The sequence below is a fragment of the Micromys minutus genome (assembly GCF_963924665.1).
Source record: "Micromys minutus genome assembly, chromosome: 30".
NCBI classification, from domain to species: domain Eukaryota; kingdom Metazoa; phylum Chordata; class Mammalia; order Rodentia; family Muridae; genus Micromys; species Micromys minutus.
Window position 1 is genome coordinate 32,330,860 of NC_137965.1, and position 16,700 is coordinate 32,347,559.

Consider the following 16,700-nt stretch of genomic DNA (forward strand, 5'->3'; position numbering starts at 1 on the left):
CTCTTGTAGTCTGTTCATGATGCTCGTATCTGTGACTCCTAATTTCTTTTTCTGCTTTTTCATCTCCAGGGTTGTCTCTTTTTGTGTTTTGTTTATTGTTTCTATTTCTGTTTCCAACTCCTTTATCTGTTTGGTTGTGTTTTCCTGAAGTTCTTTGAGTGACTTTTCCTGGTTCTTTAGTAATTGTTTATTCATGCTCTTCTCCAAGATCTCCTTCATCATCATGAAGTATAATTTCAAGTCTGAATCTTGTTTTTTTGGAGTGTTTGGAAGTCTACTACTTGCTGTGGTGGGAGAGTTGGGTTCTGATCTTGCCAGGCTGTCATGGTTTCTGTTAATTAAGTTCTTTCGTTTTCTTCTTGCCATGTTGTTATCTGTGACTATAGGTGATCTTGTTGTCACTAACTGGTGCCTGTCTTTCATGTCAACCTGAGGGCCTGTGGGCTCAGGAAGAAAGTTACTTCTGAGTTTTTTGGCTCCTTGTGGGCAAGCAGTGAGTTCTGATGGCAGTGACTCAGTTCATTGTGTGTGGACTCAGGTGTGTGAGCTCTTGTGAAGCTGTTTTGGGGCTCAGCCCTCTGCTCACAGGTCCTGAGTCCTACTGGCAGAGACCTGGCTTTTTCTCTAGGCCAAAGAGCACCTTTCTCCAGAGAGCACAGCACTCTCTGTTTTCTGAAAACTTCCAATGTGACCACCCTGGGACTATGTGTCAGGCTCACCTCTGGTTCAGGTGTAAACGTGCCTGTGGAGCCGGATCTTCGAGTACCACCTTCTCATTGCAGACCCTGATTCCCGCTGACGGAGGCCGGGCCTTCACTGTGGGCTGGAAAAGACCCTTTTTCTGAGAGCACAGCAAAGCACTCTTCGCATTCTGAGAACTCGGTAGGGACCTCACCAGGCCTGTGCCCCAGGCTCTCTGCTGGTCTAGGTGTAAAACAGCCTGTGCGGCTGGTCTGCAAGCACAGCATTTCTAGGTAGATCCCCTATTTTCATTTTTCTACATACAGACTGCAAGTAATACCACCACCATTTATTGAAGATGTTTTATCTTTTCCATTGTACATTTTTTACTTCTTCCTCAATACGTGTGTTTTTATTTCTGTGGGTTTTTCATCCTACAGTCAGAAGTTCTGATCCAGAATTGTTCCTGCTGAAAGAGAGGCAGGGACAAAACTTGGGGAGAGACTGAGGGAAAGGAGGTTCTGTAACAGGCCCAAATTTTTGTCCAGCTCAAGGGGAGGCCCTAGGGCCTGACACTGTTACTGATGCTAGGGGTTGCTTACAAACATGAGTTTTGCATGGCTGCCCTCCAAGAGGCCCAACAAGCAGCTGAAAAAATCAGATGCAGATATTTACACCCAACCAGTGAACCGAAGCCAGAAACACATGTGGTTGAATCAGGGAATGCCTAGAAGAAGCTGACAAGGAGGGTGGCCCCTGGGAAGCTCAGCAGTCTCAACTGACCTGGACCCCTGAGATCTCTCAGACACTAAGCCACCAACCAGGCAGCATTCTCCGCTGATATGAGCCCCTGACAGGTATGCAGCAGAGGACTGCCTGGTCTGGCCTCAGTGAGAGAAGACGCACCTAACCCTCAAGAGACTTGAGGCTTCAGGGAATGAGGATGTCTGACGGTGTTTAGCTGGGGATGTGGGGACATCCTCTTGAAGACAGATGGGCAAGAGGATATATGGGATAAGGAACAGCCAGAGGAACACTGGGGGATGATAAGGACTGGACTGTAGAAAAGATTAAAGGATAAAATAAAATAAAATAATCTGCAAATTGAATATTAATAAAATTAATTAATTTAAATTTAGAATCAATAAAATTTAAAATAAACTACTTACTGAATATCCAATTAAAAATCTACTACAGTGGAGACATTATAGGTCCCAGAGGGGAATCTACTAGTCTTCTTTTGTTAAAGTGGTTATGTTTATATGTTATGTTTATATGAATAGTATAGCACATTCTCAGTGTTAGCCAAATATGTTCCTGTATATAATTGGTAATAGTTAATTGATATTATAGACTTATTATCTGGTCAAAGCATAGAGAACAAGTGACTGTCAAGTACTCGGACAAAACCAGGACATCTATATCACCCTGTCTATGGATCAGCAAACATAAAAGAAGATAAATGTGGGAAGAAATGTAATGCTATCAAATACTGTCTCCTCAGAGTTTGGAGCAAAGACTGAAGGAAAGGATATCCAGAAACTGTCCCACCTGGGGATCCAGCCCATATACAACCCCCAAACCCAGACAACATTACTGATGCAAAGAAGTGAATGCTGACAGGAGCCTAATATAGCTGTCTTCTGAGAGGCTCTGCCAGAGTATGACAAATATAGAGGTGGATGCTTACAGGCAACCACTGAACTGAGAATGGGGTTCCAATGGAGGAGTTAGAGAAAGGATTGAAGGAATTGAAGGGATTTGCAACCCCATAAGAACAACAATACCAACCAACCAAAGCTCACTCCCAGGCACTAAACTATTATCCAAAGGATACACATGTATGGACCCATGGCTCCAGCTGCCCATGTAGCAGAGGATGACCTTGTTGGGCATTAATGGAAGGAGAAGTCCTTGGTCCTGCCATGGCTCGATGCCCCAGTGTAGGTATACTGGCTGGTTTTGTGTCAACTTGACACAAGCTGGAGTTATCACAGAGAAAGGAGCCCCAGTTGAGAAAATGCCTCCATGAGATTCAGCTGTAAGGCATTTTCTCAACTAGTGATCAAGAGGAGAGGTCACAGACCATTGTGGGTGGTGCCATCCCTGGCCTGGTGGACCTGGGTGCTATAAGAAAGCAAGCTGAGCAAGCTAGTAAATAACATCCCTCCATGGCCTCTGCATTAGCTCCTATTTTCTGACCTACTTGGGTTCCAGTCCTGAATTTCTTTAGTGATAAACAGCAATGTGGAAGTGTAAGCTGAATAAACCCTTTCCTCCCCAATTTTCTTATTGGTCATGATGTTTTATGCAGGCACAGAAACCCTGACTAAGACAGTAGGGAAATGTCAGGGCAGGGAGGGAGGAGGGGATATGTGGGTGAACACCCTCAAAGAGGCAAGAGGGGGATTGGATAGAGGAGTTATGGAGGAGAACCTGGGAAAGGAGATAAATTTAAAATGTAAATAAAATATATCCAATTTAAAAAAGAAGAAAATACTGTCTCCTAAGCATAATGTCACATTGTACTATTAAACTCACAACAAGCGTGGTTTTCTCAACAGAACTGCCACAGCCTGGGTTTTTAGCATTTAAGCACTGTGAAAGAAGGTGCTCATGAGGCTGATCCAGTCACTTTTCCGTTGCCATGATAAAATGCTAGGATGGAAGGTCAACTTAAAGGAGAAGAGACTTACAGCCTACACCTCCAGAGTACAGATGTTTGTGGTGAGATAAGTCAAGACAACAGAACCTTGAAGCAACCAGCCACATTATATCCACATACAGGTGGCTGAAAAGGATGGATGAATACTTGTTATAGTTCAATTCACTTTCTTCATTTTATACACAGCAGTCCCAAAAAATAGTCATACACACAATTAAGATGGAACTTTCTACATCCATCAGTATAGTCAAGGTAATGACCCATAAACATGTTTAGAGACTCGGTGCCCAGAAAAATGGCTGGTGAAGGCCTGGCCAGGCTCTCTGTACCTGCTGGCCCAAGCATCCAAAATCTTCAGGATCACCAACTTTTCTCTTAACAGTGTCCAAGTTTTATCTCAATTGGGACATTTGGCCCAGTTCCCTGGGTCTTCAGAGCCCCAATTCAGCACTCCAGTATACACATGATTAACAAGGACAGGGGCCTGTCAAACAGGAGTATTCACACTTGACTTTAAGAAAACAGCTGGAAAACATAAGACAAGGATCTTCTCTTCATGTATCTCAAGCATTCCAAATATCAACTAAGGGTAAAACTAATCTCTACTATGAGAATACAAAGATATGACAAAGTTTTAGTAGTGCCCTGACTCCTCAGATCAAACCAGGCAGGAATGCTAAAGGTTGCAGTTTCTGGTATGACCACTGCCTCTTCTTTATCAGGTTGTATGCCTCTTATTACCGCACGTGGAACTGGCTGACCTTGGTACCGAGTGAGAGGCTGGGAAATTAGGATGACCACAGAAAGGATTATGCACGCCAATCAGCAAATGGCACAGACGAGGTCTTATTTAAGAAAATGATATTTTCAAAACATACAATGGTGTCCTAAAAGGTAGTTCATTTAAACATCTAAAAGGAAGTTTTTATATATTAGGAAAAACCTTCCAATGAGTTTATGATAAATACCTAATGGTTTGAGTATTCATCATTTATATTCAGATATATTTTTATTCCGAAATCTGACTTTTGTGCATAATTTTTGTTATTTGAGACAAATTTTATGTAACTAAAACCACAGGTTTATAATGCATAATGGTGAATGTGATAATTTATAAGTGTTACATGAGAATGAAGACAAACACACACAGTGGGGATCAACCAAACCTCAGTGGGAGGATGTATCCCACACACAGAAATTGACCAAAGAAGGAGGAAATAAAGTTACAAAAGTCTACAGCTTTAATGTGATGGTGGAAAAGCTCTCAAGCCCAATATTTAGATCTTTCCCTACACACAAAACACATTTCTTTTCTGATTATTTTTCTTACAAGTCATTTGCTACATTAAGCACTAGGTTTCAGACATGGTGACCAAGTAAGGCCTGTTGCTGTCTCTCCTCTTCACTTTTAGGCTGTCTTCAGGATCCGTCTCTGATTGCAGCAAGCCTCAAACAGCAGAATCCCAAGGACTGTAAGGATCAAGCCACACAGGCACATCCGGACAAGGTTCTCCATCATGTGATCCTGAGAATGTGAGGCTGAAGTTGTGAACAAAGAGGTCAGGACTGACCAAAATCACTATTAGTTGGCTGGTTTTTCACTCTGATACACTCCCTGCTCTGTATAGAAATTGACTCTGTGTTTATACCCCAAGTATAATTTTTCTTACTCACCTGTCTTGTCTTCTGACAGGTTTTGTGGTTGGCTGGTGATCTCAGGCACTTCTGAGAAACAAAGACAAGCTGTACATGTGAAGTACTCAAGATAATTAACTTTACAGTTTTATCTTCTAATTTCCTATAAATTCATATTATTATCATCACATGATGATGATCATACTGTAGCAGCAGTCTTTCTCCTGGTCTACTGCTTGATTTCTTCAGCTTGACTAGGCCCTGAGTTCAGAACTTCTCCATAAAGCACTACTTTGAACCAGTTTATCTTATTCCAGAAGGCTGAGGTGGGAAAATATAATCTACTAGTCTAGAATAAGGGAAGCTTTGTATGCTGCCAGCTCAGTCTGAAGTATAAAATCTGGAAAAATGATTCCCCTTGAGATTGGTTTGTACTCAATTGGTTCACCAGCTGAGAACTCAAAATCTAGTCTCAAAGCCTTGTTCTCGGGGCCCCATGAATATCAAGTTCACAAAATGGTGACAGTCTGGGGCTCTCTCCTAGCACTCACCTCATCCAGTTCCCATGATGCTTTTGTTTAACATCTCATTCTCTAATCATCCTGTGGTTAGGGACAAAAACAATGCAACCACAAAGACATAAAGATATGCTCACAATGTATATAAATGAGGGTTTGCTCTTGTCAGCAGTTAACCTAAACCATCAAGGAATAGCCAATAAGAAGCATGTAACAATATATTACTTGCATTGATGTCTGAAGAAGTAAGAGCCTCTACTGGAGAAACCAATATGGTCATGTTCCTAAACCAATATAATTTCTAACTGCATGATAAATGCTTATCTTTTTACCCACAGGTAAGTGTAGCTCTCATCCCTCATCAGAGAAGCTTTTGTGAAACAAATGAGAATCATTAAAGACCACAACTGGTCAAAATAGAAGTAAGTGACATTGGTATGCACAAACACAAATGGTACTTCTGTAACCAAAACCATGCACCTAATGTATAAGAATCATCAAAGAAGTGAGATAGGTGATAGGAGCCAGAAGAACAGTAAAGTCTTCTAGTCATGACAGGGAAGATACAGCCATGAAATGGAAAAATATGATTGTCTAAGCCTGGTCTACGCGGTGACTCATAGACTACAAAGTTACTCCCAGAACTTCACTGCACATCCATGGATCAAATCAAACTAATCAGATCAAACAGCAATGGGTCAATGACAAAAAAATGGAGACAATCAGAATGATGAAATTGTAATGTCTTCAGTTGAAATTGTTTGGTAACAAAGTAAGGATCAAAATCAAGCTGGATTGTAGACTCTGTGCACACGTGTGTGTTGTGCATGCATGCTTATGTGTGTATGGTGTATATAACAACAATAATTTAAAAAGCAGAGGTCACAAATTTGAGACAGATTGAGTAAGACACAGGGAGAATAAGAGGGGCAGAGAAATGGTGTAAACATAACACTCATTTATGAAATTATAAAAAGACCTAATTAAATATACCCCTAAAATCTTGCAGATAAAATTTTGTAACTGTTTACATATATGTAATAGCCATCATGTATAAAATTATTGGCTTAAATAAAAAATATTTTCCTAAAATACTGTAGATGAATTTTATAATTATTAATACATGTAAACATAAGCAAATAAAAATATACATGTATGTGAATCTGTTTATATGCTGCCAGATACAATTGCAGATATATTTTTTGGAGAGAAAAATTTTATTTGTGCAGGAAAATAGTTAAAAAAAACCACTGGGTGCAACTGGATATCAGTATATCAAACCAAATAATTTAGACTCAGAAAATAAATATTATACTTTCTTTCACTTGGGGATCTGGATTTATAGGTATATAAAATCATATGCAATTCATATAGCACAAATCTTTCATATACATATCAATTCATTTCCTATGTATCTATATGGCAATCATCCCTGATTGGAGTCATAAGGAAGGCCATCTGTCTTACAATACCCCATGTTTCACTCACACTGTCCTCCCTTGGTTTCTGTGTCATGGGTCTTATTGTCTCCAGGCAATGTGTCAATGGAATTGGGAACCCTGAGTCCCCTGGAAACCTACATCAGCTCCACAGTCTTTGAAAAGAAAAGCTTGGTGTCCTCACCTGAGACCAGGAGCTCTTGAGGTTCACTAGATTCTGACCACACTTGGGGTTTGCTCATGTAATAGCCATAGCATCTGAATGTTTTTCTCTGTCTCAAGGTCACAGGACCCACAGAGAACAGTGCCCGGAACTGCCCATTAGAGTATATGTACTGTGACTCCAGGGTCCAAGACAACTTCTGTGATTCTTCCTTAGTCAAAACAAAACCATCATATCCCAGTTGTGAGGCACACTGGAGGGTCACATTTCCTCCTAATCTCACCACTGGGCTGGACAGAGCTGTCAGATTTGGTTTGCTGTAGAGTCCTAAGAAAGAAAATGGCTGATGTTAAAGGGACAATTACCTCCTGATTTTTCATCCAGAATTGTAATATGTAAAACACACCTCATAGGAAAGTTATGCTTCCAAGGACAGAACCTTGGAGTGAAGACCCTGGGTTTCTCTTACCTGTCACTATCAAGTCCAGAGACTCACTGTGCTCTGACCAGCCAACATGGGTCTGATAGTAACAGTGATATCTCCCTGCATGGTTCTGTTGAATGGATGGAAAGAAGAATTCGGCTTTGTTCCCAGGGTCCATGGGTCTTTGTCTTTGCCAGGGGTCTGGACTTCCTTCTTTATACAGATAGTATTCCTGAGCACTTGAGGTACCCTCACAGAACATGGTCACTTGCATGCCCCTGGTCATCACGGAGCCTGGCTGAGCTTTGAGTGTGGGTTTGCCAATAGTCTCTGCAAAGAAATCAACAACTCGATCCCAGAACATTTCCCCTCAAATCTCATTTCTCAGCCCAAGATCCTCTAAGTATCACCCAGTAGCAGTCCATATGAATTGTTCTCTATCTCCCTGGCCAGGATTGACTCCCAGTTCTCAGGAGAAGACACCTGTGAGTCATACTCACCTGCTGGTATATGGGTCATGGGGACCAGGCTTAGTCCTAGAAGAGAATTCTCTGTGAGAGTTTTGCCCTTGAAAACAGAGCAGAGCCTTTCCTACCCCGAGATTTCTGCACCTCACATAGCCCAGAGTATATCTATGAGGCATAATTCCCCCACCCAGACCACAGTATTCCTTCCCACGCTATATCTCACCAAGACAGACCAGGACATTGAAGACAATAGTCATAGCATCTCCTTCCAGTGGCTACAGCTGTGCTAATCAGTGAGACTGAAGTGCCTAGCCATATGTGCAAGCAACACAAGATGAGATCTTAGAAAGCGAAGTACTCCACATCACATGATGACCATTTCTTCAGCTCCATGAGAAAGGGAACTAGCCTCCCAGTGTGACTAGCTTTCATTTCCCCAGTTCTATAGTTTGGGTGGGTTTTAGACTCTATTTTGTCTTTGTACAGAGATGCTGTCTCCCGAACCTCATGACTGCATCACACCAAGGACCGGAAAACAGCAGCAAATAGTTCTGGTACTTTCCTTAGCTGAGCCCATCACATCCACATCTGGCTGAAGGCTCTTTCTATTCTCAGAACCTCTTCACTGGGCCTCTTTCATTTTTCCAGTCCATCTATCTGTCCACTATTATAGGGTTTTTACTTTTCCCAGGAATCTCCTCAGCCCTGGAGATGCTTTTGAAGACACAGAGAAACAGAGACACTCTGGACACTTCATAAGTGCAGCCAATATGGAGCTCCATCTTAGAGACAAGCCCAGGGAGAATCAATGCACAGGAAGAAAACATGGCTGTTCTCGTACTTCTTGTGTTTTATGTGCTAAATAGGCTTATTTGTGAAGTTTCTTCTGTTTATACATTTTATTTCTCATTTTTATGTATTTTGCCTAGGTATGTGCAGTGTCTACAAATGACAAAACATAGTGTCCTGAGGCTAGAGTTATAGAAATGAGCCACAATATGAGTGCTGGAACTCAACTAATACGTGTGTGTGTGTTTCTGTGTGTATGTCTCTCTCTCTCTCCCTCTCTCTCTCTCTCTCTCTCTCTCTCTCTCTCTCTCTCTCTCTCTCTCTGTGTGTGTGTGTGTGTTTAGAAATAGAGAAAGAGAAAATTCATTGAAGTGACTTATAGGCTGCAGTCCAGATAAGTAATTCAATAATAGCCAACTGTGAATGGAAAGTTCAAGAATCTAGTATTTGTTCAGTCCCACAAGGCTGGGTGTCTCAGCAGGTCTTCTGTATATGCTGCAATCCCAAAGGAGTGGGCTCCAGTGGCTGTGAAGAAATAGATGTACTATCCAGATGAGGGCAAACAAGTAAGAGAGAAAATATTTCCTTCTTTCATACTTTAGAAAGTCTTCAAGGAGAAGGTGTGGACAGCATTAAAGATGTATCTTCCTGCCTCAAGACCCAGATCAAAAGTGAATCTTCCTACCTCAAAGTTCCAGACTAGAAGAGGATTCACCCACTTCAAAAACAAGCAGAATATCTCTCACAGGCGTGCCTTCATATCATTCCAAATATGGTCAAGTTGACAACCAAGAATAGACAAAGGTAAACATAAAACAATTGCAATAATTCAGAGGGAATGTTCACATCCTCATATGTGAAAGCTGAAAGGTCAGATGTCAGAGCTTGTTATAGGCTTAGCATATTTTCCTTCCACTGCCCCAAGCCTTGGCAAACAAATCATAAATTGGCATTTCTAAGGTAGAACACAGCAATTGCTCATTTTTCCTGGAGCCTAAAACATATAGAACGCTGGCTGGTTTACAATATGCACCAATTTCTTCATTTCCATGGGACTATAAACATCATCATAACAGTTATCCAGAACATTCACTGAGGAATTGTTGACTAAACAAGAACTCATGCTATCCATTCTAACAAAACTCTGAAATAAATCATAAACCACACTACATGAAATAACGAAATATGACTGAACTGAACTGAGCTGGACTGAACTCAAGGGCACCTTTGAATCAAAGGCCTGAACTGATCTGAACTGGACTGGACTGAACTGGTTTGGACTGGACTGAACTTATCTGAACTGGACTGGACTGAACTGAAGTGAACTGGACTGAATTAAAGGGTGCCTTTAAATCAGAGGTCTCTTGGGTTGTGAAAGAACACAAAATGGAACAGAAAGTACTTTCAAAGAAGAAGCCAAATATGCTGCAATTCAGGAACAAAACAATATAATAAAGAAACTCCATTTTGTCAGTGTGTGTGTGTGTGTGTGTGTGTGTGTGTGTGGTGAGGGGAAAGCTGGGGAAGACAGAAAAGGAAACACAGCCAGTAAAAATCATTTGGAGGTCACTATGGAGTTTCAGTGTAAGGAACCCTGGAGTACCCCAGCCAAGGCAGCAATTTGGATGTCTCATTAAATCAGCGACTTAATAATAAGTTACCTAGATCGGGAACCAGAACAGAGTTCATACTATAGGCCTCAACAACCATAAGTGTACAGAGTCAATGGCCATGATGACTTACAGTGAAAAAGAAAATGAAAAGGTATTTACTTGACTTTCCCACACAAGGGCATTCTCGGAGATACACTAGAAAGGTGAGATTGATTATTCCAGGGGGGCCTCCTTCAGAGTCTCTCCTTTTTATGCTGAATGTCTCCAGCCTTATAAAGATGTCAATACTTTTGTTGAACAGTTTTTCCACAATGCATGGTCTCTTTCATCACCCTCCAATTATATAACTTGATTTGTTCCACAAACTTCTTGGTAAAGGCATTAGTTTATGTGCTGTGTTAAAATCTAAATACGAATTCGAGGAGAGGTTGTGTAACTAAGAGTGTTTATTTATTAAAAGGATAAAGTCCTGGAAAGCCACATGCTCAACCAAGTAATGTGGTTTAGTTTGTTCATAACAAATGGAATATAGACGGGGGAGGTTCAAACCTTTAATTCCAGTACTCGGGAAAGAGAGTCAACAGTCAGCTCTCTATGAGTTTGAAGACAAGCCTATTTATGAAGTTAGTTCCAGAACAGCCAGGGCTACATGAAAAAACCCTGTCTTAGGGTCCTAGCATAATTATGCTCTGAGAGGGTTTAATCAAGCAGCCAATGGAAATAGACGCAAAGACCCATAGGCAGACATTAGATGGATCTTGGGGAATCTTGTGCAAGAGCTAAAAGAAGGACTGAGAAGCCTGAAGATGACAGGGACTCCACATTAAGACAAAGTCAACTAACACGGACTCTCTGTGGTCCCAAAGACTGAACCACCAACCAGAGCGTAAGCATGGGATGAACCTAGCCCCTGCCCTCAGCACATATGTGAAAGATCTGCAGCTTGATCTTCGTGCAAGTCTTCCCAAAAACGGAAGCAGGGGCTGTCTCTGAACATGCTCCCTACCTGTGTAACCCATTCCCCTAACCAGCTGCCTTGTCTGGCCTCTGTAGGAGAGGGTGCACCTAGTCCTGCAGTGACTTGATATGCCAGGGTGGGAGTGAAAAGTGCCTCTTCTTTTTCAGAGAAGAAAGGGAGAAGAAATGGAGAAAGGAGCTGTCTGAGAAAAAGGGGGACAGAGAAAAGCAGGGGGTGGGCATTGGGAATTAGAATGAATTAATAAGTGAATGAGTATATGAAAAGAGAAACACTATCATAGGTATTTGGAGAAGAGGAGGAGGAGAGGGAGAAGGAGGAAGAAGAGAAGAAATGAGAGGACTAAAAAAGGAGGGGACGAGGAGAAAATAAAAAAGAAAGGAAGGCTTGGCCCAGTTTCATCAGGACCGACAGATAACCAACAGGTTGCATGGAGCTCAGGAGAGCTGAAGAGCTCTCTCGATCATAAGTGAAAGGGTGAGTCAACTTGTTCTGCCCACTGTCTACCCTGGGAGAGCCCACTCAGAACTCTTGTGACTGACAGAGCAGTACTGCCTGGGAATACACTCTTCTGGCCCAAGGCCAGAACTGGCCCAGGTACGTCAGGACTGGGCTATGCTTTTGGAACTAACAGCCTACCTGGAGAAACGAACACCCAGGAATGATCTCTGTCTGAAGACCATGGGCCCACGTACCCACAGAAGAGACAAGCTCCAGTAAGAAACAACAAGGTCACCTAGTATCACCTATAACAAGAAGGTAAGAGGCAAGTGCAAGACTCTAAGAAACAGAAACCAAGACAACATGGCAACATCAGAACCCAGTTCTCCCACCACTGCAAATAGTGAATATCTCAACTCACTAGAAATACAAGATTTAGACTTAAAGTCATACATCATGATGATGGTGAAGATCTTGGAGAAGAGCATAAATAGCCCACTCTTAAAAGTACAGGAAAACCAGGAGAATGCATGCAAAGAAGTTGAAGCCCTTAAAGAGGAAACACAAAAATCACTTAAAGAGCTAAATTAAAGCACAAACAAACACACGAAGGAACTGAAAACAGAGATAGAAACAATAAAAAAAACATAAAAGAAAATAACCATGAAGCTAGAAAACTTAAGAAAGAAATCAGAAGTCATAGATGCTATCATCACCAACAAAATACACAGGATGAAAAAGACAATCTCGGGAGTAGAAGGTACCATGAAAATCATTGACACAACAGTCAGAGAAAATGCAAAAGTCAAAAAGATTCTAACCCAATACATCCAGGACATCCAGGACACAATGAAAAGACCAAATCTAAAGATAATAGGTGTAGAAGAGGGTGAAGAATATAAACTGAAAAGCACATTAAATATCTTCAACAAAATCATAGAAGAAAACTTCCCTAAAATAAAGAAATGTTGACAAAGATACAAGAAAACTACAAAACCCCAAATAGTCTGGACCAGAAGAGAAATTCTTTCTGAATTATAATAGTCAAAACAACGAATGCTCAAAACAACAACAACAAAAAATAATACTAAAAGCAGTAAGAAAAAAAAGACAGACCTATCAGAATTACACCAGACTTTTCAAAAAGGACTATGAAAGCTAGAAGATCCTGAACAGACATCATACAGACCCTAAGGGAACACAAGTTTTAGCCCAGGTTACTATATCCAGCAAAACTCTCAATCACCGTAGATGGAGAAACCAAAAGATTTCAGGACAAAAACAAATTTACACAATATCTGTCAATAAATCCAGCCCTTCAAAGGATAATAGATGGAAAACTCCACCACAAAGAGGGAAAGTTCACCCTAGAAAAATCAGGAAACTTATCCTCTTGCAACAAAAACCAAGGAAGAAAAGCACACAAACACAACGCTGCCTATAAAAACAAAAATAGCAGGAAAAAACAATCACTATTCCTTAATATCCCTTAACATCTATAGACTCAATTCTCCAATAAGAAGACATCGACTATCAGACTGGATATGAACACAGGTAGCAGAATTTTGGTGCATACAAGAAACTCATCTCAGTAACAAAGATAGAAACTACCTTAGAGTAAAAGGTTGGGAAAAAACCTTTCAAACAAAAATGCCCAGGAAACAAGCTGGAGTAGCTAGCTATTCTGATACTATTTAAAATATATTTTCAAATAAAAGTGATCAAAAAAATAAGGAGGGACACTTTTTACTCATCACAGGAAAAATCTATCAAGATGAACTATCATTCTTAAACCTTTTTGCTCCAAATACAAGGGCACCAACATTTATAAAAGAAATCCTACTAAAGTTCAAAGCATATATTACACCACACACAATAATATTGGGAGAATTCAACACCCCACTCTCATCAGTGGACAGATCATGGAGACAGAAACTGAACAGAGACATAGCAAAACTAGCAGAGTTATAAACCAACTGGAATTCCAGGACTTCCAGTATTATGTTGAATAGGTACGGGGAGAGTGGGCAGCCTTGTCGAGTCCCTGATTTTAGTGGGATTGCTTCAAGTTTCCCACTGTTAAGTTTGATATTGGCTGTTGGTTTGCTGTATATTGCTTTTATTATGTTTATGTATGGGCCTTGGATTCCTGTTCTTTCCAAGACTTTTAACATGAAGGGGTGTTGAATTTTGTCAAATTCTTTCTCAGCATCTAGTGAGATGACCATGTATTTTTTTTCTTTGAGTTTGTTTATATGGTGGATTACATTAATGGATTTCTGTATATTAAACCATCCCTGCATCCCAGGGATGAAGCCTACTTGATCATGGTGAATGATCGTTTGATGAGTTCTTGGATTTGGTTTGCAAGGATTGTGTTGAGTATTTTTGCATCAATATTCATAAGTGATATTGGTCTGAAGTTTTCTTTTCTTGTAGGGTCTTTGTGTGGTTTAGGTATGAGGGTTATTATAGCCTCAAAAAATGAGTTAAGTAGTATTCCATCTGATTCTATTTTGTGGAATAGTTTGGAGAGTATTGGTATTATGTCATCAATAAATGTCTGATAAAATTCTGCACGGAACCCATCTGGACCTGGGCTTTTTTCAGTTGGGAGGCTTTTGATAACTGCTTCTATTTCTTTAGGTGTTATGGGATTATTTAGATGGTTTACCTGGTCCTGGTTTAACTTTGGTATCTTGTATCTGTCTAGATATTGCATCCATTTCCTCCAGATTTTCCAACTTTGTGGAGTTTAGGCTTTTGTAGTAGGATCTGATGATTTCTTGAATTTCCTCAGTTTCAGTTGTTATGTCTCCACTTTCCTTTCTGGTTTTGTTAATTTGGATACTCTCTCTTTGCCCTCTAGTTAGTCTCACTAGGGGTTTATCAATCTTGTTGATTTTCTCAAAGAACCAGCTCTTGGTTTTGTTGATTCTTTCAATGGTTCTTTTTGTTTCTATTTGGTCTATTTCTGCCCTAAGTTTGATTATTTCTTGCCATCTACTCCTCTTGGGTATATCTACTTCCTTTTGTTCTAGAGCTTTCAACTGTGCTGTCAGGTTGCTAGTGTATGCTCTCTCCAGTTTCTTTTTGGAAGTGCTCAGAGCTTTGAGTTTTCCTCTCAGTACTGCTTTCATTGCATCCCATAGGTTTGGGTATGTCGTGTTTTTATTTTCATTGAATTCCAGAAAATCCTTAATTTCTTTTTTTATTTCTTCTTTGACACTGCTATCGTTTAAGAGAGCATTGTTTAGCTTCTGTGTGTATATGGGCTTTTTGTTGTCTTTGTTGTTATTAAAGACCAGCCTTAGACCATGGTGATCTGAAAGGATGCATGGGAGTATTTCAATCTTCTTATATAGATTGAGGCTCATTTTGTGTCCAATTATGTGGTCAATTTTTGAGACTGTGCTGTGAGGTGCTGAGAAAAAAGTGTATTCTTTTGTTTTAGGATGATATATTCTGTAGATATCTATTAATTCCCGTTGGTTCATAGTATCTGCTAGTTTTACAGTGTCTTTGTTCAGTTTCTGTTTCCATGATCTGTCCATTGGTGAGAGTGAGGTATTAAAATCTCCCACTATTATTGTGTGGAGTGAAATGTATTTTTTGTGCTTTAGTAGGGTTTCTTTTATGAATATGGGTGCTTTTGTATTTGGAGCATATATGTTAAGGATTGAGAGTTCCTTCTGACAGATTTCCCCTGTAATGAGTAAAAAGTGTCCTTCCTTATCTTTTTTGATAACTTTTGGTTGGAAATTTACTTTATTCGATATTATAATAGCCACTTCAGCTTGCTTCTTGGGGCTGTTTGCTTGGAAGTTTTTTTCCCACCCTTTTACTCTGAGATAGTGTCTGTCTCTGTCTCTGAGATGAGTTTCCTGTATGCAGCAAAAGGCTGGATTTTGTTTATGTATCCAGTCTGATAGTCTATGTCTCTTTATTGGGGAGTTGAGTCCATTTATGTTAATAGATATCAAGGAATAGTTGTTTCTGTTTCCTGCCATTATTGCTTTTTTGGGTTGAGTTGTGTCTGTGTTTTTTTCTTCTTTTAGTTTTCTTGTTTAGGAGTTTTTTTGTTTTTACTAGGCTGTATTTTCCCTCATTGTATTGGATTTTCCACCTATAATTCGTTGTAGTGCTGGGTTTGTGGTCAGATATTGTGTGAATTTTGATTTGTCTTGAAATATCTTCTTCTCTCCATCTATGGTGATTGATATTTTTGCTGGGTATAGCAGCTTGGGCTGGCACTTGTGTTCTCTTAGTGTCTGCATGATGTCTGTCCAGGCTCTTCTAGCTTTCATAGTCTCTGTTGAGAAATCAGGTGTGATTCTGATTGGTCTGCTTTTATATGTTACATGACCTTTTTTCCTTACTGCTTTTAGTATTCTTTCTTTGCTTTGAGCCCTTGGTGTTTTGACTATTATGTGTCGAGAGGAATTTCTATTTGGAGTTGGGAGCTGGAGCAGGCACAGGGCGTGGGTTCGCTTGTGGTAAAACCTTGCTGGAGCCAATGGGTTGAGCAGGGAGGCTCTCTACTTTCAATTGTATTGTAAAAGCGACACCTAAATTTTGCTTAAGCATTCTGTCTGGAAAGTACCATCGAAGGCTCCAATCTCTTCCCCTTAACCATTTTGACATGTCCTCAGCCTGTCCCTTGGGAGTAAAGGTATATATATTCAAGAGCAAGTAAGTGGGGCTTTTACTACAGGTTCCTGCCTCCCTCTGGTCACACCTTATTGGGAAGGTATAATTTTTCCTACAATCCAGTTCCAAGAAGAACTGGGTTTCCATTAGGTTTCTCCAGTAGTCTCACAACCCCAAGTGGAGCAGTATAAAGGTTTTAGGCCTTCACAGCTTCAAGTGGTGGCCCGGTCTCGGCCATC

At 40.4% G+C, this 16,700-nt stretch overlaps 1 protein-coding gene across 1 annotated transcript; it reads right to left on the bottom strand.

Moving 5' to 3' along the window:
* Positions 1-4,722: 4,722 nt before the first annotated feature.
* On the bottom strand, positions 4,723-7,242 carry LOC308439620 (leukocyte immunoglobulin-like receptor subfamily A member 5). Its single transcript, XM_080941506.1, has 3 exons — positions 7,123-7,242; positions 5,021-5,071; positions 4,723-4,885 (listed from the first exon to the last, which is right to left on the bottom strand). The coding sequence occupies exons 1-3, from the start codon at positions 7,178-7,180 to the stop codon at positions 4,755-4,757; spliced, it is 240 nt and encodes a 79-aa protein (XP_080797632.1). The 5' UTR covers positions 7,181-7,242; the 3' UTR covers positions 4,723-4,754.
* Between the last annotated feature and the right edge of the window lie 9,458 nt (positions 7,243-16,700).